The 23,426-nt window shown below is 41.3% G+C and overlaps 1 protein-coding gene across 3 annotated transcripts in view; it reads right to left on the reverse strand.

Annotated features, from left to right (window-relative positions):
* LOC137631147 (pineapple eye protein-like) overlaps positions 1–23,426 on the reverse strand; it is a 350,280-nt gene that overhangs the window by 124,937 nt on the left and 201,917 nt on the right. For all 3 annotated transcript variants that reach the window (XM_068362845.1, XM_068362846.1, XM_068362844.1), the window contains one exon: positions 76–232. In XM_068362845.1, the coding sequence (XP_068218946.1) occupies positions 76–232 (157 nt within the window). The remainder of the gene's footprint in view (positions 1–75; positions 233–23,426) is intronic.

Below are 23,426 nucleotides of genomic sequence, written 5' to 3' on the forward strand. Positions count from 1 at the left end.
CAAAACTGTCATTATTGAATTAATATAAAATATGATTTTTGAGGAATGGGTTTGTTATTCAACAAAAATAGTTACCTGTACACATATCTTATGAAACCATTTTTTGTTACAGCAAGGAGACCAAACTGCTTTCTTTGGATCAGCGATCAATTCATCCATACATATAGGGCATTCAACTGTCTGACCTATGGCTTCTCCGTGTTGGTATTCTCGATGTGTTTGGCAGTATGACCTGCAATAACATTAGAAAAATAAATTTCTCTGACAATTTGTGAAACTTAAAAAAATTTTCAGTGGCTCAAAGTACTTTACAAATACCAGACTGATCTTAAGAGCCCTGGCAATTAACTGATTTTCAGTTTCCAATTGTTTGCAGCAACACTTGACTTCTTTTTAGCTCCCACACCTCTAGCTTTAGAAGTTCTTTGACCTCTTCTTAGCTCCCACAGCTCTAGCATTAGAAGTTCTTTGACCTCTTTTTATCTCCCCCACCCCTTGCATTAGAAGTTCTTTGACCTCTTTTTAACTCCCACACCCCTTGCATTATAAGTATTTTATGAGGATAAATTTATACTTAAAAAAAGGGGACAACTGACCAAATAAATGAGTGAAGAAGAGACCTATATTTTTGTGCATACCTCTTGCTCTCATGACATTGATACATGTCAAGATTTATTATGACAATTTTTTCGATATACAATCATTCTAATGAATGAGAATTATACTGTATAGTGAAACAGAGCGAATGATGAAAAAATTAAAGAATTCTGGTAGACTATATATACATGATAAGAGATGACAAAACTTCAGTGAGGGAACGTTATGTAACAATTTGTAACTAACAACGAATGAATGATTTTTTATTTATTATTACTGTACATTGAATTTAATCTGGTATTTGAATTTGTATGGGTTAATTGACACAAATTTAAGCCAATTTCAAAGATAAATATGGAACTTCTTTTTACATCTTTACGCAAATCAAAAACAAAAATGTCCATCTCAGTATAATCCTGTATGCATGTTACTACAATTTTTGACAAAGTAATAAAAAAATGATAAAACTTGTAGTTGCTAATAGCCTGGCAGTTATGTGAAAAAAATGTGCTTTCGGTGATACAAGCATGAAATATGGCACTCCCCTAGGGCAGTATCTTACAAAGATTTTTGGATATAGGGACATTCCAGATACCTCACAGGGCCAAAATGGCAGCCATTTTACAAAATGGCCGATTTTGTGTTGTATGCAACTCAAGATACATATGAACACCACCATATTTACTTATTGAAGAAGCATACTAGTTTTATTCAATTAAATAATTGTTGTACCAAATAAGAGACAGCAAATAAAGTTGACAAAATGTAAAGAAAATATTTATTTGGTGAATTTCTGTATTTTTGGATGGTTTTCATCAAAAACTCTTCAAAAAGCTGTTATCAAGTACCATGGAATGACTGTTACTATTTCACACTCCTGAACTCGGAGGAGGAGCTTCTGTTTGAACCTAATATCAACTTTTATTATACAAAATTATAAAAATATACAAAATATACAGAAAGAGTCAAAATGATACAGTGGAACCTCAAGATCCAGGTAACAAAATCTACTATACGCATTGATGCATGTGTACATGTTAATATACTCCCCACCACAGTGCCATAGAGCTGTGCACTGGGGTGCAGCCTTGGCACACTTGCACTGTCCTCTGCATTCCTTTTTGCAGCTACTGTTACGATCCTAAAATTGTTACAGATTCTTTTCATAAGTAAAATAAATATCAACAACACTGGTTGAAATATGGGAAATGAATATAAAAAGAAACACACGAAAAAAAAACACAACACGTTTATTCACAAACTTACAAAGAAAACTAATGTTACTTCTTCGGTTACTCTAACTGACAAATCAAACCAATCAAACACCAACATAAAAGGGGGAACAGTCAATAAGGTAGAAATACTTAAGGAAAAGTTTTCTGCAGCTGCTGTGACTATGCTCGTACGGAGACTTCAGGCTTGAGAACGTTGCAGAAGGGCAGCTGAAGTTCAGATGAGACTAGCACAACGACCGGATTTGAAGACGTCACAGAAAGGGTGGCATCAATAAGGGACATCAGAGGTCTTCTTCCAAGGAATTGATGATACTGTTGAACGAAGGCAGGCTCCAGGCAGTGTTGGCTACTTCTTGTCACAAGCAGGGAGGGCTGGCTGCTTCAATTTGTCTCATGAGCGGCCAAGAACCCGAAGTTCTTTTCTGTGCCAAAGGCAACCCACAGCTCATCAATGTCCAGACATTCAGCTGCTGTCACTGCAATAACGACATCATCAGTGTCTACTGTGCGGATCAACACTTTGCTGTATCCCTGCTTTACAGCGTCTTCAACACGAAGTAGCATTCTTGTATCAACCTCCTCGTGGCTACAAGAGGCAAGGCCAGAAACATCTTGTGCCTGTGTACAAATCACATCTTTGTGGTGGGTGCTGATGACTTGTTTGTCTGTGTATGTTGTTGCTATCCTGGTGGCTAGGAAGTCAAACTGCTCGATCTTGTTCTCATATGCGTGAAGAAAGATCTGCCAGTTTCCAGGGATGGAACTAGATGGCTCGACTCATCTTCTGATGCCTTTGCCTCGCTTCTTCCTAGTGCCTGCCTTCAAACTGTCTGTGAGGTATTCATCCCAGACAATATCCACCCTGCTGGTATGCTGCAGCTAAGATATAATGTATGGCAAGAATACTTGGGATGCATAGTCGTTGAAGGTCTTTGCTGGGCTCGGTGGCAGCAAATTAATGATTGCTGAACCATCACGTATAATGACTTCAACAGCTGGACTAGCAGTGGTAGCAGCATTCTCCTGCGGACGAAGCAGATCTTTAAGCAGCCAATCAGATCAGATTTTGTTCCAAGTCTCATCTTGCCCAAGTGTGACAGTGCAGGGGGACATGCTTGGTTCTTGTGTGCGAAGAACTCATCGAGATCTCCATCACCTATTTGGGATGCAACAAACAACCTAGAGAACAGGGAGCAGTCGTTCTTCAGAGATGACACATGCTGCTGTGTTCTTATCTCTGACTGGAGGTCGGCTGAAAAGAGGGAGGTCGTTTCTCTTTATTGGGTCAGTTATTGGCTTTGTCTGGTTGATAAGTCACTCATGGACATAGGAGTCATGCTGTTCTTGTCCCAGCTTCTTGATCTCACGTACAGTGTTGATAACTGCTGGGTCTGCCAGGTCTCTGCTGTCTAGCACCAGGAGATCCTTGCTGTCTTCACAAAATGGGTTGCCCATCTTCCCTATGACTTGAGTGAGTGAACGCACATCTCTAGCAAAGGCTACCTGTGTGTGCTTGGTCTGCTCATGGTGTTTGTGATCAGCCTTCTTGGTCTCTAATGTGGCCTGGAACTCAGTGATCACTCTGGTCATCTCTGGACCAGACACCATCCAGTGCCGTAATGCAGCGGGATTCTCTGTCACGCCTACAGCTACTCCATCACCCTTAACTAATGCGTTATTCTGCTCGTGGGCTTGGTCGATGGCCATTGCAGAAGACAAACGAGTGGTCTTCTTTACTGTGAAGTTGTCAGCAAGAAACAGCATGTATACACTTGGATATTTGCTTACCAGTTTCACAATGTTGCACAGGTGAACTGGTATCCACCTGGCTTTGTTGGTGTGACCAAATGCGAAGAACCAGGGGACAATCTTGCTCAAGGCATCAATGTATAGCTGGAAGTTCCCTTCATGGACCAATCTGACGTAGATAAGGACAGTCAGTTCCAGCTGCAGAATGATCCACCAGAAGTGGAACTGTGGACTAGCCTGCACACGTTCAGTATACCAGTCTTCCAGATCCTGTCCCTCATTTGCTCCTTGGCTAAAGGCTTCCTGTAGCAGAAGATCGAGGCTACTGGCTGTAACCTGGTGAGCTCGCCGAGTGCGTGTAACATGGGCAGCCTTCAGGAAAGAATCAGCAGTACCAGCTGTAGTAACTCCTGCCTGCACCAGAGCTCCAGTCCACCCACTGCCATCCAGAAAATCACCCAGAGTTTTCAGTGCAGCAATCTCAATGTGGAGTCAACCAAATGGGATGACAAAGTGATCTTCTCCATGTGTTTCTGGCCATCTCCACTGGATCTGTTTGGCGAGTGCGTACAGTGGCTGATCGACAGTGAGGACGGGGATCTGACCAGGGTTCAGATTCTCAACTGCTGTCGTGATGACGTTAATGGAGTGACGAATCATAGCCATGGACTTGACCTGGTCATAGAATAGAGGCAGCAATGAAGTGAGGGTCACGCTACACTCTGGTTCCTCTGGAATGGACTGCTTGCTAGCATAATATGCAGCCCATGACACAGTCTCGTCTCCCTGTAGTGGTGTGTCTGATGCTACAGTAACAGCCATCTGCTCTAGCTACCTGTCAAAATGACAAGAAATCATCAACACAACCAACAAAAGACAGGAACTCAACACCACACAGAAATAACAAGAGATTGAGGCACATATAAGAATATGGATAATGTATGACATTCAGATAAAATGTTTTCTTTGGCGAACCTGTATTCCACCTGCATTGCTTGGGGGATCAGCTGGCAGTCACTTCAGTTGGGACCAGCCAGCTTGGGCATTGGTGGTTCACGTTTGCCAAGAAACACTGGAGGTACACTGGTGTATGACTCTGGCAGGTGTGCAGTGGTTGCTGTTGTAGTAACATCATCTGAGACGGTTACTCGTGGCCGTTGAAATCCACGCACTTCACTACTCAGGTGCTGGAAGAGCGAGATGCCAGTGCCCAGAAACGAGTCTTGAGCGCTAGTCGAGCTGGGATTGTAGTCAATGTTATCCACTGCGGCAGTAGTGAATAGACCACTCTTGAGTTCAGGTGGGCAAACTGCACCCTCCTGCAGGACGAAACGGCAGGTATTGTTCCCCAAGTCCGTGGAGATGCTTAGCACCCTATCATAGGAGACGGAGAGACCCAAGTGGAATAGATTGTCAACCAGGACTTGTTTGCGAGTCTTTGTGTGCATCAGCATTCCCAGGTACATAGGCAAGGGGGTCTCCCGATTGTGGCTGTGCTTGATAGACTCGATACACGTATTCTGTCGACGGCATGCGCAGCTGTTAAACATGAGAAACTGTGAGATTGTAAGAGTCGGTGTTAATGCAGATGAGTGGCCTGGCTGCTCTTGGATCGTAGGACTATTCAGAATCATAGTAACTTGCGCCAGGAGAGAATTTGGCACACATTGTTCTTGACAGAGGGTGTCAAATGATCCAATGAAAGCTGTGTTCATCCTCAACATATCTCTTCGGACTATGTTCGCGGCTCTAGCAACATGAACACTATCGCTATCAGTATTGTGTTCACAGGCCTTGTGAAAGGCTGACCCGATGTCCTCGTTGAAAGCAAGCAGAACATCTCGGCCAGGTTTGTGCTCCTCTATGTCCGGAAAATATGCCATGATCTGGTACTTGAGTTTGATCGAGTGGACACGTCCCGGCAAGCCTGTTCCAAGCTGTTTCAGCTGGTTGCTGTACAAACTTTGTTAGATCTGTCAGCTTGAATACTAGTGCCACATGAGAGTCTCTGCAGGCATCATCAATGTAGGACACCAGTTCTCTGAGAGCTATGCCATGATTGATATCATCCTGGTCATCCAAAGTTCTCTTTATGTCCCTTGCTTTGTTATAGAGGGAAACCAGACACTTCACATGGTACAGGGCCATCATACCGCCAGCAGTCAGTTTAGCAATAAATTACTTGTCTTCTAGTTTCAGAGCACATTTCCTGACCCGTCTGTCCAAGTCGAAGGTAGAAGCTTTGCGCAGAGACTCGTTACCTGCTGGCTTGTCACAAAAGAAAAAAGTTTTGAGCAGTGTCTCCGAGCGGTCCACTCTCTGACGGGTAAACTTCAGTGTTACGTCTTCGGTATCACAACTGGTTGTTTTCCTCTTCTCTGCCCGAGTCAATTGAGTTTTGTTGTATCATAATCTGCACGAATCATACCACTTACCCCTGTGGTATTGTAAGGTGGACTCAATACCCTCACCATCATCCGAGCGGGACATGTCGAGAGATTTTGGGAGGCAGTCAATCTCACTGAACCTGAGAAGGTTGTCTGCAAGAGTCTGGTATCCAGATCCTCCTCTGCTTTGCTTGGAGTCAGTTGGACAATGAAGAGGTTCAGTGTTTAATTGATGTAACAATCGTACTTGGCCTTTCCTGGCGGGGGTCTGATAGTTTGAAATTCTGGGCCATTATCTCAAACCAACACCATATCAAGTAGGGGATTAGTCTATGGCTACACTACAGTGGAGTTATCACCTGAAAACAGAAAAGAGTGTAATTTTTCTATAACCCTCTATATATATGTTCGTACGTTTACATACCCTATAAAATGTAAAGAAACCTCTCTCAATAAATCAGTCCTCTGAGGAAGTATCACGAAACTAGTCAGGACTTAACTTTATATTTTGCATTTCCATTTTCCCAGTGGTTTTTTCTGCATCTGAGCATCACGTTTTCCTGTGATTTTTTACGCATATATATATATATATATATATATATATATATATATATATATATATATATATATATATACATATGATTACAAGGCCATTGCATTTGGCTTTGACCCCCTTTTTCTATAGAATACCTGAAATAAAAGGAAAACATACCTACATACACACACACACACACATATATATATATATATATATATATATATATATATATATATGTATATGTACATATATATATGTATATGTACATGTATATATGTATATGTACATATATATATATACTGTATATATATATATATATATATATATATATATATATATATATATATATATATATATATATATATATATATATATATATATAGTATATGTACATATCTATATATATATATATATATATATATATATATATATATATATATATATATATATATATATATATACAGTATATATAGTGTTCTCCGGCACCACTGACGTTGGCGGTCGTAGTTGGGGCATTAGACACTATGGCATCACTAACGGGAATCTTTCCATTATACACAAATTCTACTTGAACTTTAGGCATTTTATCCAACAAACGCCTTCACACAAATAAAGAGGAATATTCTAAAAAGTTATAAAGCCCTATCATTTATTAGAATAGGCTGTAAAAGCACAAAAGTGATGGATAACACACAGAAGACAAGTCAGACAATCTTCTCAACACAAGGCAAGAATTGAACTGACGTACTCCGTCGTTCCCAGTTTCCCCATCCACCCATGTTTTCTTTGCTTCCCGAGCTGGCATTCGACTCTACCTATGCTTTGTCCTGAACAGTAGCCTCATTGCAGGGAACAAGGATACTGGCGAGAAATATGAAAATATACTTTAAGTTTCGGCAAAATAAAAAAAAAATATAAAAAAATAATTATAAGCATAAAAAATGCATGGCAACTCAAATCAGCTGCTCTGAGGCCTTTAAATCAGAAGACACGGAAATTTAAAGTCCACTAAGCTCCATCCGGGGAACGCATGCCACTCACGAACGCCATGATAGCGAAGATGTAAACACACCGTTACCATGGTAACGAAATAATTTTCCAAAATTATTTATGTAAATAGCTTTGAAATCAAACATACTGCACATGAAATATCATCTGATTCTTTACAGAAAATTTATAGGTCAATCATGACTGCAGTGGAGCCCAGGGAAACTTTTTATTCATCATTGTTGACACGATATTGAAGGAACAATCAAACAATAGTCACGCAGGGGTAACACTAATAATTTTTCGTAAAATTTGTATAAATGGCTATGAAACCTGAAAATAATACAAATAAAAATCAGCAGATTCATAGCAGAAAATCTAAAGGTCCATCTTGACCTCTATGGGGCCCGGGGCAATGTATAAAATAATGAAAACACACTGTTACCATGGTAACGGAATCATTTTACGTAATTACTCGTGCAAATGGCTAAAAAACCTAAACCTAATGCACATAAAATACCAGCCGATTCCTTTACATAAAATTTAAAGGTCCTTGATGACCCCTGTGGGGACCAAGGAAACTTTTTATTCATATTCAGTGTAGACACGATGTCGAAGGAACAACCAAACACTAATCCCGCACCAGTAACAATGACCCTTTTTCGTAAAATTTGTATAAATGGCTATGAAAACCCCCCAAAAATACAAAGAAAAATCAGCTGATTCATAGCAGGAAGTTTAAAGGTTCATCTTGACCTCTGTGGGGCCCGGGGCAACATATAACAATGAAAACATAGTGTTACCACGGCAACGGAACCATTTTACGTAATTATTTGCAAAAATGGCAATGAAACCTAAACCTAATGCACATGAAATATCAGCTGATTCCTTTACAGAAAATCTAAAGGTCCTTGATGACCCCTGTGGGGCTCAGAGAACTTTTTATTCATATTACATTGATGACAAGATGTCTAATGGGACAACAAAACAATACTCACGCACTGGTAACAGTGCCCTTTTTTCGAAATATTTGTGTAAATGGCTATGAAACCTAAACCTACTGCACATGAAATATTAGCTGATTCTTTACAGAAAATTTAAAGGTCCATCTTGACCCCTGTGGGGCCCAGAGAAACTTTATTCATGTTACATTGATGACAAGACATCGAAGGAACATCATCACAACAGTCAAGCGGATATTTCAAATACAAGGCTGTCACGTAACCAATGCTTGAAACCCCTTTTTGGGGTCATGTAAACGATCTCTGCCTGCTGGCTTCGCTTGGGAACGCATGCTACCTCAGCTTCCACCGGCGACAGAATGCAGTTGCCTTCTCATTCTGTTGACGAGGACATTTTGTTGTCACTTCTTTGTTCTTACATATTGTGTGGGAAAGCTGCAGCGAGGAGACGAAGGACATCTGGAAGAACATCAGGGTAGTAACAGAACGGACTACTACCTCGACACCCCTAGGAAAGGTGGCACCTGCCCACGGAAGCCAAATAACCACGTCTTGCGGGAGTGCAACACCTAGCCGTCAGTCTGAGGGAGCCATTATTATAGTAAAGGGCTCGTGTCGCTCCGTTGTTCAAGGACTTTTTAAGATAAGAAATTTTAAGTGAAGTTATAATTTTGCCTTTAAGTAAAAAGTTAAAAGTGTGAAAACTTTTAAAAGAACACTGATGTAATATTTTTAGTGTAAGAGCACTTGTCACTTTGATTTTAAGGATACTTTGCAGAATTTTCAGTAACTTAGAAATTTATGAAGTGCTCAGGAATGAAGTTGTGAAATTTTCATTTAAATACAAGAAAGTTTGAAATGCAGATTAGTCTCTGCCTTATCCCGTTTCTTGAACTATATTTTTGAATTTACTTGTCTGTCTTGACAAGGCCTGCCAAGGCCTGTTTATCTACGCATAAGTATATGGAACGTACTGGTACGTCCATGGGGGTAAGGGGGTAAGTTTTTAGGGACGTACTAGTACGTCCATTGGGGGTAAAAGGTTTAAAAGGAAAAAAATATGTCAAAATCTGTTACTTTAGAAAAATGAAAAAAAAATGCTGCATCTCACTAATGTGTTTGATATGCGTACAGGTATTAGCCTTGTGCGTTCGTACATACAATACAGTTCTGTTCATTATTTTTTTAATTTAAAAATGTACTTATTGATACAAAATTTATATCAAATAATTATCAGGATATTTAAAAAATTCATGTTACGATCTGTTATTTATTCACCGAAATGAAAGATAAATATATTGCTAATGTGTTTCATATGCACAATAACACTGGGAGTTTGTACATATAATAGTTCTGTTCAAAAAATTTTTTAATTTAAAAATGTACTTTTTGCTATAAAATTAATAATAAACAATTGACATTAAAAGGAGAAAATGTTAGAATATGTTATTCATTTACCAAAATGAAAGAAAAATACATTGCTAATGTTTTGATATGTGTAGTAGCATTTTGCGTGCGTACATACTGTACACATACACAATACAGTACAGTTCATTGTGTTTTTTAACTTGAAAATGTACTCATTGATATATAATGAGAGCAGGATTTTACAACAGTAAATAGCATCAAGGTAGGGAGATAACCAATGGGAGAGCAAAACGATGGTGGTGAGTTTACAGTTTTGTGGCGCGAGAATTTTCAAATTATTTTTCACCAGCCGGGTTGTCTCGTATCATGAGGGGTTTTTGTAATACGAGGCAAAAAAAATCGTATCTTTTCGTATACAGAAACTTTGTATATAGAGGTATTACTGTAGGGGGTTTGAATTCTTGAGAAGGACAAGACGCTCAAAACTCCAAATGAGAGCTGAAAGTTCCCATGACGAGGAGAGGTCAAGCCCTTTCAGTCTGAAAACTTGGCTCAAGGCAGAGGGGTAGCCTTTTACCACAGTGACAAAAGGATTTTTTGCTCCTTAGGAAAACACTAAAATGTTTGTAATCTGGGGAATCGTGACATTGAGTGGAGCAATATTCCCCCTACGACACCAATCATCGAAGATTTTCCACTTACCCTGGTAGATTGCTGCTGACAACTTTTGGAGATATCTGGAAAGTTGTTTCGCAGTTGGTCTCGAAAAGCCTTTCTTTCAGAGATGCTGGATAGTCTCTAGCTGTGAAGTGATAGGCAATGCACTGCGTCGTGGAACTTTTTTGTGTGGTTGTTGTAACAAGTTAGGCCTTTCTGGAAGCTCTCTTGGAACTTTCATGAAAAATTCCAGCAGGTCTCAATATCACTCTGCTGCTGACCACATTGGAGCTACTAGCATTACTGACCCCTTGGGATGGTTGGAAAGGCGTAAAAGTCCAGTCCGGCCCATGGGTGCTGATAAGCATCTTCCATCACTACAGTTTTGGGACTAGAGAGCAATAAACCAAGAGCTTGTGATTCATGTGAGTGGCGAACATATCCATACATGAGGAACCCCACAATGTCAAAATTTTCTTCGCCACTAGGGGAAGCAAAGACCATTCTGAAGCAACTGTCGTCCCCCAATGGATCAGTTGGTCTGTAATGACATTCCTCTTCCCACAGATAAACCTTGCCAAGTGGGAGATTGCTTGGGTCTGTGCCCACTTGATTATCTCTACTGCTAGATGGCACAGGGCATAGTCGGAGAGAGGCTGCACCTCCTTCTTTAGAGGCATAGGTCACTATCATGGAGTTGTCGCTCATCAGCACCATGGAGTGACCTTTCCGAGTCTCTGAGAAGTGAAATAATGCTAGTTGCACTGCTTTCATCTCCCGGAAATTGATATAAAAGGCCTTGTCCATTGGCCCGAGATCTGCTCCCTTCTTAAGTGAGCACCCTACCCTTGGCAAGAAGCATCTGAGAACAGAAAGAATTGAGGAGGAGCCTGAAGGGTGGTTCCCCCTAACAGATTTTCCTCTATCAATGGAGGTCTGTTACCACCTCCTGTGGTACTGACAGCAAGGTTGCAGAGTGGCCTGATGTCTGCAACCACTGGCTCTTCAGAGGCCACTGCATCAAGCGAAGATGCATTCTTTCGAAGGAGACGAGTTTCTCCCATGAGAGATGGCCTAGAAGATTCTGCCAAGAGTGTGCAAGAAAGCTGCCCTTTCAGGTCACTGCTATTTTTGTGAATCTTAGCATCCTGTTGGCAGATGGAAAAGCTCTGGCTTGAACCGAGCCTATGTCTATGCCTAGGTACCTGATGGACTGTTGAGTGACGAGGCAGCACTTCTCCAGGTCCAGTTGGACTCCTATCTCCTTGCAAAGATCAAGGAGTAGATCCATCTGCCTCAACAGGGGAGCTAGGGACTGCTAGGAGTAGTCAGTCATCGAAGTAGAGTAACTCAAAAGCTTGATGCCCATAGCGTGAGCCTAGGCTAAGACAAGGGCAAAGACTTTGGTAAAGAAATGAAGGGCTCTTGACTAGCCGAAGCACAATCCCGTTAGCAAAAAAAATCTTGTCTCAAAAGGGCAACCTTCGCTACTTCCTTGAGGCAGGATGGATTGGGACCTGAAAGTAGGCATTTTTCAGGTCTATGGTCAGAAGGAAATCGTTCTTTCTGATGTCCTGGAGAATGGTGGCCGGAGTCTCCATTTTGAATTTTCTCCGCAGCAAAAACAAATTTAAACAGGAGAGGGCTATAATGGGTCTCCAACCTCCTGTCAGCTTCTCTACCAGAAATCTATTGCTGAGGAAGCCTGGAGAATCACTTCCCAAGACTTCCTCTACAGCTCTTTTGGGTAACAATTTGGATACTTCCTCCAATAAGTGGAGGTACTTAACTGAGCCTTTCATATGAAATTGTTGGATTGCCAGAGTCCTGGTGAAAGATGGCGGAAAGTCTATGAAAAGGACTCGATATCCTGAACAGAGAAATTTTACCGTCCAAGGGTCGGTCCCTAAAGCAGGCTATACATGCAGAGGACTGACACGCTGATTTGACCGCAATTAGCACGAACCGGCCAATCTTTACCGTGTATGGGGGGTAAACAGGAAAAACCTGTCGCAACTAGCTTGTCCTCTTATCCTTTCAGTATGTTTGACCAGACAGGCTAATCCTGCTGTGATTGGCAGTACTGTATACCCCACCAGTTCCTTGCGTGTGTGGGGACGAACTGGCATGGCGACTGGGTTGACTCGCCTATTTTGAGACGTACAGTATTATTATATGACCATACTTTGCCTCTGAATCAGAGAGTTTTTTATAATATAATGATGAAATGATTGCATTTCACAATATTTTGACTAGTATTAAAACAATTGTTGCTTTACCATTGTTATACTTTAGGAGACCGCTCTTCTCTCTTTTCACAAAGTCAAAAGATTAATAAGAGTACTACTGTAATCCTATACAGGTGACATAGGGAGGCAATAGTAAGAGAACTTTAATCCAGGTGTAGGAATAACAAGGCTTTTAATCTGACCGATCTAACAAGATGCGACCCGCAGTCAAACCTTAGGTTTTAGAGATACTTTTAAAATTTACTCAGAATTTTTTCTTCAAATAATATAAATTTTCTTCAAATAGATATGAATGCATCTTAACACTTCATATCCTTCAGTTTGTTACTAATTTAACTTGATGTAATCATTTGATTTCTTCTCTCTTGACAATTTTGTCTATGCAAACAAGCACAGAATACTGTATATCTATTTTAATGTTCTTAAAATATCTTATTTTAATTCTTCATTACTAATCTTCATTTTTTTTATTTCCTTATTTCAATTTCCTTTCCTCACTAGGCTACTTTTTCCTGTTGGAGCCCTTGACACCATAGTATCTACACTGTGGTATTCCAGAGTTTAGTCAATTTGAAATGATAAACCAGAAAAACAATTTATCCACTCAATAGGGAAAAATAATAACGAGTGTCTAAAATAATTATTGGTGGTGAATCAAGCAGCTGTCGATCATTCTATATTTGTAATCTATGTATCTCTGCCACATTTTCTATCTGCCTATACATACACAATCCTTTTCAAATGTCTATAAATTAACACAAAAGCAAGTACACCTAATTACAAGTGTAGTTGTGCATTAGCATTATTTTGAGGAAGAAATACTCTTACAAGTTAAGATGGCGGCGTATTTAGTGACAACATGATGTTTAGGAGTGACAACTCGTTTATACTTGTTGGCCTGACCATCCAGCGGAGGAGTTGCTTTATGCACAGGGATGGCGGGGCGTAGAGTGATGCCATCACACTTAGGCACAGTGCCACGTACAGACTTGTCAAGCTGAATGTTCAGCCTGGCTGAATTTTAAAACACAAAATTTGGGAAATTAAAGAGGGTTTAGTCACACTCAACTTCTTTGCACTAGTAGGCTTAGAAGGAGATAATTGTTTAGAACAGCTTGACATTGCTAAGTTTCGGAGTGTGGACACAGCCGAAGCGGTCCGACCACCCTCATAATCTAAGGGAAGACATGTCTTGTATTGCCTCATGGGAACTAACTCCTTAGAAGAGATCAATGCTGAGGACCCCTGGCGTACCAGGCATGCCTTGCTCGTTTGAACAAGCTTGAGACTGGTAATAAGAGTTTTTTTTTCAATAAGGCTGCTTCAATATGAAGCAAAATGGCAGCCTCAACTCTAAGGTTTCGCAATCAGAAGCACGGAGAGACTTTCAATGCTCAGACTGGAGATACTTCCACGAGAGGAAAGATATTTTCTGTGTAATCAGACATGTAGGGCTCCCCACTCAAAACACTCGTAGGAGGTGAGGGAGATCTAAGCATAACAGGGTAATTAGGGACTGAGGGTACTGATATTGGATCTGGCTTTGGGAGTGCACCGTACGTAGCCCAAGGATCCGTTACAAGTACTGGTTCAAGTTCATACTGTACATTATCAACACTGGATGATAAAACATTAATCAAGTTCTCATGGCCATCGTCATCCATGATTAGAGCTTCAGAGGGTTCCTGACACAAAGGACCTGATTGGAAGGACGGCCCCTCCCTACAGTACTGATATGGTAATTCCACTTACACCAGCAAGAGACAAACAGGGTGTTTATCAACTTCAACCCAGCTCATGAAGGTAGCGCAGAGATGTTCATCAGGGCAAATGTATGCAGAAAGTCCATAATGGACAGGGTGTGCACACACAATATTTGGCTTGTTAGCCATAATGGACAAATAATGATAAAAACACAAGTGATAGTAAATATTAAAGACACAACAGGCATAAGCAGTAAGCACTATAAGGATATCGAGGGCAAATGCTGATGTCTGATCGCCGAGGAAGTGAAGTACAGTAACCCCTCTATCTTCCCAACCAAGAGTGTAGTGGTTAGCATCATGTGCATGCTTCCTATGCCGCATGCGCAGTGGTTGCTTAGCAACTATAAGAATGATACAATCAAACCCTATTTCTTTGATTGTCTGGTCATAGAGAAAACGAGACTAAGAATATCCACAGAAATGACCTAGAAGTTTGTATTCGCATAGGAATAAACAAATTATGGTCAACTCATGAAATGTTTATTTTGTCCACTATAATGGAGTAGCTTTTCATTCTATTTTCCAGTTTGCTATCAATGTAAAACTGATAGGCAACCATTTGCCAAAATCATCAACCAATGTTTTGAGAGAGAGAGAGAGAGAGAGAGAGAGAGAGAGAGAGAGAGAGAGAGAGAGAGAGAGAGAGAGAGAGAGATTAAGGATTTATAATTAAATACTAGATTTGAGTAAAATGAATTTATAAAACATATAGATATACATACTTCAAACAATCTGGTACCCAGACACACGTATACGGAAATTCTTAGAAGGGCCAGTCATACTTAGTGGATTTTCACCTACAGCGGGGTGGCATGGAACCAATTATCAGCAATAGATGAAGGAACACTGTAATGACATTGTCCGTTGTTACATTTCTTGGGATAATTGGTTGTTTTGTTTCAATAGTCAATTGGTTCTTGACTCTTCCTCGAACATCCTTCCTTTTCCTTGTGCCATTCCTACTATGAGAGAAATAGGAGGCGGAGAAAGAATGGGAGGAGTCCACCTCACTCCTTTCATAATAGCATTCACCTAAACCTCAAGAAACAGAGTGCGAGGTGGAAGAGTTGAAGTCTTGTCTCAGAGCTTGATTTATGAGGAGAGAGAGAATTCTCTGTAAGCAGCCATATAGGGTGCCTACAGCGTGGGCCTTGACAACGACGTTTAACAAAAGTCACCTCATCTGTGTCAAAGGGAGGTGTGACTCGTGGGAAGGAGAGAGAAGCTCTTCATCCGTTATCTGTCCTTTACACTTCCAAAGCAAGGTCTGAAGCAGTGTCGCTCCATAGAACGTGTGATCTGCTATGAAGCATTATGAACAGTAGGCCCAGAGCTAGTGTGTGGCTGGTCATGAACATTAATGGGCTTTGTCCTCATAAGTCGAAGCCGGGTGTTCGTAAAACTCCTGGGAATTTTAAAATAATAGGATGTCAACCTACTATGCCCTCTGGAGTGCACTGATAGTAAACTAGCTTGTGAGGCTCTGGTAGCAACATAAGTGTTAGCACTTGTGTTGTGGAGGCATATTTTCATGCGTTAAAATGATGACACATGATGTGTCATCATTGCAGATGGGCATGACTACTTGATTTGTTTTGTTGGCTTGTCCCAGGTGTGAAGAAGTTTCAAACATGGCGGTGCATGGGGAGACATCATCTCGAGTCAAAACAGCGGCGCGTACAGTTTAATTGGGCTGAACAATAAGCCTGGCTCAACCACAAAAACAGTAGAGTCTGCCTTTATCCTACTCGATTTCCCAGCTCTCATGGGCTTGGAAGAATATTGCAGAACAAAAGAAACACGTGGTCTTGATAAGGTTTGGGGTGTGAATGCAGGCAAAGCAGTGTTAAAGATTTTTTAAGACTCTGTAGAGGAGATCTGAGCTTAGGACCGCTATAAATACGAGGCAAGCTTAGTTATTCCAACAAGACTGCTTCAGAACTATAAGAAAAGCTATCTCAACTCAGGAGTTCCACAAACAGGAACATGAGTAGCCTTTCGACATTCAAATTAGATATGTTTCCAAGAGCAGAAAACCTTTCTCTGAATAATCATTCACATGTTTACCCTCAGTAATTATGTTTACTAAGCTGTGACCTGGCTCATGTCTACTGATGTGAATGTTTTCTACAAGTGCGGGCTCAAGGTCCCAGTGTGTAAGATGAACACCATCACGATTACTATGGGCGTCGTCTTTTGTGATTAAAGTCTCAGAGGACTCGATACTCAAAATAATATTGGAAGGCTTTAGTTGCAGAAAGGAGCCTTCATTTCTCATTACCGTTGGGAGGAGATGAAGTAGGAGAGAAATCTTGGTTAGTTACTGCGATGAGAATAATCTCTCCCATTCATACATGGCGATTTCATTGAACATCTCCTGTCTAGGTAAGAGGGACAAAAGACATGCCTGGCTCATGAGAATGACACAAGAGTAGCCATCCCGGTCTGGGTAAGAACACAAATACTAAGTCTTACAAAACATAAAGCACTCATTTGTAACTAAACAGATAATGAACAGTAATGCAAATGGCTGTGAATAAAGAAAACACACAAGTCACGAGCATTAAACACTAAAAGGGTAAGCGAGTTGAATGCGAAAGCCTCAATCGTAGAGAGGAAGTTGAGCTACGTCCTCTAAACTTCGCAATCAGGAGTGGTGTAAGGAAATAACAAATCGTTGAGAGCATCCTTCCTAGGCCGCATGCGCAGTGGTTGCTTAGCAATGAAATATGACGCAATCAATTTTCTTTGATTGTCTGCTTGTAGAAAATGAGACTAGGAGAAACCCATAAAAATGACTCAGAAGTTTGTATTCACGTACAAATAAACATATCTACCACAAGTGGACTGGGATCACTGACTGAATCAATAAACCTTACACTGTACCAGCTGCAGATGAAATTCCATTTTGCCAGGTAAAAGTTGAGATTAAATTCCTTTGTTGAAGAGTTTCCACCTCTCGGCTTTGATGGATGAAATTGAAGCATGGAAGTCTCACATCTCCAGATTCTTATGATCAGCAACAATGAGGCTGGCAAAGAAATTTCTCTCAACTTCAAAAGTTCCAGGGGAGATCTATTAGTAGTGACAAGTTTGTCAAATACTCTTAACCCCTTCGCTACGATGTCAAAAAATGGCTGTTGATACAGACGATTATGTCCGCATACGTCATTTACAAATATAAACCATGCTGAGGTTAAAATTACTCATGTAACTTGTATATCCTACAAAGAGTATGGCACATGGCCATATATTACACAGCTCACAATCAGGAAATTTCACTAAAAAATCTCCTCTCTCTGATATTAGACCCTCCTCCTTTCTTCAGCCAACCAACAAAGCCTGGGATTCTAGCCTTTATTTCTGATTGTGCAAGTTATTTTGGTTTTTATTTATGTTACCATAGAGAATCAAACCACTCTCTCTAGCCAATGGCAACATTCCCTGCCTAAGACATTACTCAACCTCCCGACATCCACGGCTTAGAGACGTACGGATCCTCACATCTCACCACACCTCCAACTGAAAGACTTGGGATTCTAGTCCTTATCCGCAATTATTTAAGGTCTATTTTTGTGTGTTTCTACAGTATGTTAGCATAAATGATCAAATCACACAGAAAGTACAATGAAGCTCTTCAAACATCACCGGTTCTCTGTCTCTGATTCCCATGAGTCCCCGCCACATCACCATAAAGTTTTACCAGTAATGCAAGTTATTGACACATAAGCTCTGACTTTTTTTATTTTATTCCTTTGTTCTCAATTATCATTTCTACAAAAGAATATCATCTTCATGTCTAATATATTCCATATTACAGTAGTATTGTTCATTGTTTTCATGATTAAAAGTTTGCCTACTGCCATTATTTCCATTTCTTGACATTCTATGCACTATGTAATATTCTTATATGCAGTCTCTATTGCCAAGCCACTGAAATACCCAATACAGGGATTATCTGGTTCAGAGTGACAGTCACATACAAGGTAGAATGACAGAGCAGACAAAACCTTATGACCAATGAACTAAATTTATATTTCTCTCTCTCTCTCTCTCTCTCTCTCTCTCTCTCTCTCTCTCTCTCTCTCTGTCACATGCAAGGTAGAATGACAGGGCAGACAAATCCTTATGTCAAATGAACATACACACAGCTCTCTCTCTCTCTCTCTCTCTCTCTCTCTCTCTCTCTCTCTCTCTCTCTCTCTCTCTCTCTCTCATCCATTTTATGTTTATTGTATATCTTATAATTATACATTATAGAATACTCCTTGTGTTAAAGGAAACAAATGGATATTTTCCTTACTCATCTTTGTATAACGTAAAGTCTATAATTACCAAGGAGTAGTTTTATATCTTTCGACAACTATTTATCAGGAATCATTACAGATTAACTCAGTCACTTCAATGAATATTAGGTTTTTTTACACATAAAATAAAAGTGCTTTACCATTATTTAGAGAATATGATGTAAAACAAATTTCTGAAAAACTATTTTATCATCACTTTACAATGAATGGAAAAATATTTAGGTTCTTAAGTGAAATACAGTAGAATATACAGCAAGCTTTTGAAAAAAAAATTATATTTTCATAATAAAATAAATTTTTGAACCTACTTACCCGCTGGTTATATAAGAATGGCTAGCATCCCTGATGCCTCGGCAGAACTATTCAAAACTCGCGGCTAACGCAGGTATGTCAGGTGTACACTATCACCCTGGTGGACAACAGATAGAAGTACTCCCACTTATTCAGATTTTCCTTGCCCCTTTGGTCTCTAGAGGGGAGGGGAGGAGGGTGGGATTATAACTTATATAACCAGCGGGTATGTATGTTCAAAAATTTATTTTATTATGAAAATATCATTTTTAAACATAAAACTTACCCACTGGTTATATAAGAATGGCTGATTGACACCCTTGGTGGCGGGTCCACACAGCAATTTGATTGAAAATTCACTTAATAGTTACACATAACTAAATATAAGCGGTTCGTACCTGATAAGGAAACAGACTGCAATGGTTCTCTGCTTCATTCTGTCTAATATCCTTAAAAGATCCAGCGGTCCACCCAGGGGGCTGAAGATCTCTAGGAGCTGTCAAACGGTGCCATAACCTATAACATGACAGGACCTCAACTAATACCCTTGTTCTGGGCACTCTCAAGGAACAACATGACCACCTGGCCAAATCAATAGATTGCGGAAGACTGTCAACCAGTCTACACATACAACCATAAAAACAACAAAGTTCCAAGAGAAAGAAAAAGGGTACTAGGGATTAGGGGAACGTAGTAGTAGATCCTTCACCTACTACCGCATTCGCAGCAACGAATGGACCCAAAGTGTAGCAGCCTCATAAAGAGTCTGAACACGTTTTAAGTAATGGGATGCAAATACAGACTTACTTCTCCAAAAAGTCGCATCCATTATGCTTTGCAGAGAACGATTCTGTTTAAAAGCCACTGAAGTAGCCATTGCTCTTACTTCGTGAGCCTTCACCTTGAGCAGTCTAAGATCTGCCTCATTACACTGTGAATGAGCTTCTCTAATTAAAAGCCTTATAAAAAAGGAAAGAGCATTTTTCGACATAGGCTGCGAGGGCTTCTTGACTGCACACCAGAGTACCTCCGAGCTGCCTCTCAAGCTCTTTGTTCTCTCTGAATATGTCCTTGAAGCTCTAACAGGACAGAGCACTTTTTCTATCGCATCGCCCACTACGTCATAAAGATTTGTAATTTCAAAAGACTTGGGCCATGGCCGAGAAGGAAGTTCATTCTTGGCCAGAAAACCCTGCTACAAAGAACATATCGCTTTTCCGTTTCTGAATCCAATTTTCTTGCTGAAAGCATGGAGCTCACCGACTCTTTTAGCCATTGCCAAGCTCACCAAGAAAAGGGTCTTCAAAGTCATATCTTTAAAAGTAGCCGAGTGCAGAGGCTCGAACCTGTCACTCATAAGGAATCTCAGTACCACATCCAAGTTACAAGCAGGTGATACCTGATGACATCTCTTAGATGTTTCAAAAGACCTAATTAGGTCTTGCAAATCTTTATTGTTGGAGAGATCCAGATTTCTATGTCTGAAAAAAGTTGCCAGCATACTTCTGTATCCTTTAATCGTCGGGACCGAGAAGTTACGCTTATTCCTCAGATCTAAACGGAAGTCGGCGATCTGTGCTATAGAGGTATTGGACGAAGAAACCGAGTTAGCCCTACACCATTCTCTGAATACCTCCCATTTAGACTGATACACTCTAATGGTAGAAGTTCTCCTTGCTCTTGCAATAACCTTGGCTGCCTCCTTCGAAAAGCCTCTAGATCTTGCGAGTCTTTCGATAGTCTGAAGGCAGTCAGACGTAGAGGTCGGAGGTTTTGGTGATTTCTTGCCAAATGGGGCTGTCTGAGAAGATCTGCTCTTAACAGGAGGCTTCTCGGCACGTCCACTATCCACTCCAGTACCTCCGGGAACCAGACCCTGGATGGCCAAAAAGGAGCAATTAGAGTCATCCTGGGCCCTTGTGAGATACAAACTTTTGCACTACTTTGTATAGGATCTTGAAGGGTGGAAACGCGTAAACATCCATGCGCGTCGAATCCAGCAGGAACGCGTCTATGTGAGTTGCCTCGGGATCCGGTACTGGAGAGCAGTACATTCCCAGTCTCTTTGTTTTGGAGGTTGCAAAAAGAGCTATGAGAGGGCAACCCCATAATTGCCACAGCTGCTTGCAAACATCCAGGTGCAGCATCCATTCTGTGGACAGAACTTGATCCCTCCTGCTGAGCCTGTCCACACTCACATTCTTGGCTCCTTGAATGAATCGAGTCAATAAAAGAATCCTCCTTTCCTTTGCCCAAAGGAGCAGAGATCTCGCTAACTCATACAGAGACTTCGAGTGGGTCCCCCTGCTTCGCTATGTACGCTAGGGCCGTGGTGCTGTCCGCATTGACCTGCACCACCTTGTCCAGGACCAGTTCCTCGAATCCTTTGAGGGCTAAGTGCACCGCTAAGAGCTCCTTCTGATTGATATGAAGAGCCTTCTGTTCCTTTGTCCAACGCCCTGAGATCTCTCTTCTTCCCAATGTTGCTCCCCACCCCGAATTTGAGGCGTCTGAAAACAACACGAGGTCTGGGTTCCTCTGCTCCAACGAGAGGCCCTCGTTGAGTTTGTGAGCATTGTTCCACCATTGAAGATGTGACCTGATCGTACTCGTAACGGGAATACTCTCCTTGTCGAGACTGTCTCCCCTTTTCCAATGAGCATTGAGGTGGAATTGAAGGGGACGTAGGTGCAATCTTCCCAGAGATACAAACTTCTCTAGAGACAAGAGGGTTCCCAGAAGACTCATCCATTCCCTTACCGTAGTGAATTTTTTTCCATAAAGGCCTCCAGCCTTAGAAGGGCTGACTGAACTCTTGCAGGCGACGGAAAAGCCTGAAAATCCTGACTCCGAATCTCCATCCCCAAATAAAGAATCTTCTGGGATGGAGTCAGCTGTGACTTCTTTGAACTCACTAGAAGTCCCAATTCTTCTGTCAAATCCAGGGTCAACTGAAGGTCCTTCAAACAGCGCTCGACCGAGGGAGCTCTTATCAACCAATCGTCCAAGTACAGGGAGGCTCTGATGCCCCTTGAGTGAGCATGCTCGCCACATTCATCATTAGTTTTGTAAACATCAGAGGAGCTGTGCAGAGGCCAAAACATAAGGCTCGAAACTGGAAGACGTCTTCCCTGTATACGAACCTCAGATAACGTCTGCAGCTTGGATGTATCGGAACATGAAAATAAGTGTCCTGGAGGTCCAATGATACCATCCAGTCGCCTTTCCTCACTGCTGTCAGCACAGTCTTCTGAGTCTCCATAGTGAATTTCGAGTTCTGGACGTAGTGGTTGAGGGCGCTCACATCCAGAACCGGTCTCCATTCCCCTGAACTCTTGGGAACTAGGAACAAGCGGTTGTAAAACCCTGAAGAGACTTCAAATCCCACACCCTTTCTATCGCTCTCTTTTCGAGCAGAAGCGACACTTGCAGGTGCATGGCTTGCCTCTTCGGTCCTCTCTTGTACTTGGGCTTAAGATACACCGGATCTGCGACTAAAGAAGGCTTTAATACAAACAGAATTTTGTATCCTTCCTTTAGAAGATGTACCGACCAAGGATCCGCTCCCTTTTTCTCCCAGGCCTGCCAGAAGTTGTTTAGCCTGGCTCCCACTGTTTGAAGGGGAGAGCAGTCAGACCCTGCCCCGACTGGGCTTGGCTCCTCTTTTCCTTTGCTTCCTTGCCTCTGGTTTGAAAGTACTTCTCCCTGTAGGTTTACCCCGAAAGGGCTGAGCAGAATGAGAATATGACGTCCCCTCATTAGTTCTACGAGAAGAGAAGGACGTAGGCAAAACTTTACTGGCTGTTTCAGTAACCAAATCCTGAGTAGCCTTCTGAGTCAAATTTGCAGCCACCTCCTTAACTAAATCCTGGGGAAATAGAGCCGAACACATGGGCGCAAAAAGCAAATCCGATCTCTGACATGGAGTGACGCCCGCAGAGAGGAAAGAACATAAAGTAGCTCTTTTCTATATAACTCCTGCAGTAAACAAAGCAGCCAGCTCATTAGAACCATCCCTGACTGCTCTGTCCATATATGACATAAGTTGGATAAGACTACTTGTGTCCGTGTCCTTCATCTCGGCCACTCTTCTGCTTAAGGCTCCCCAGTGACCAGTCAAGTAAATTAAAATACCTCAAAGGCTCTGAACAATCCTTTTAAGAGGTGGTCAAACTCCGACATTGACCAACACACTTTAGTCTTTCTCATGGCCATGCGACGGGAAGAATCCACCAGGTTTGAAAAGTCTCCCTGTGCAGACGCCGGAGCTCCCAAACCCAAGACCTCTCCCGTCTCATACCAAACTTTCGATTTAGAGGCTAACTTGGCTGGT

This window comes from Palaemon carinicauda, chromosome 39, assembly GCF_036898095.1.
Source record: "Palaemon carinicauda isolate YSFRI2023 chromosome 39, ASM3689809v2, whole genome shotgun sequence".
In the NCBI taxonomy this organism is placed as follows: Eukaryota; Metazoa; Arthropoda; class Malacostraca; order Decapoda; family Palaemonidae; genus Palaemon; species Palaemon carinicauda.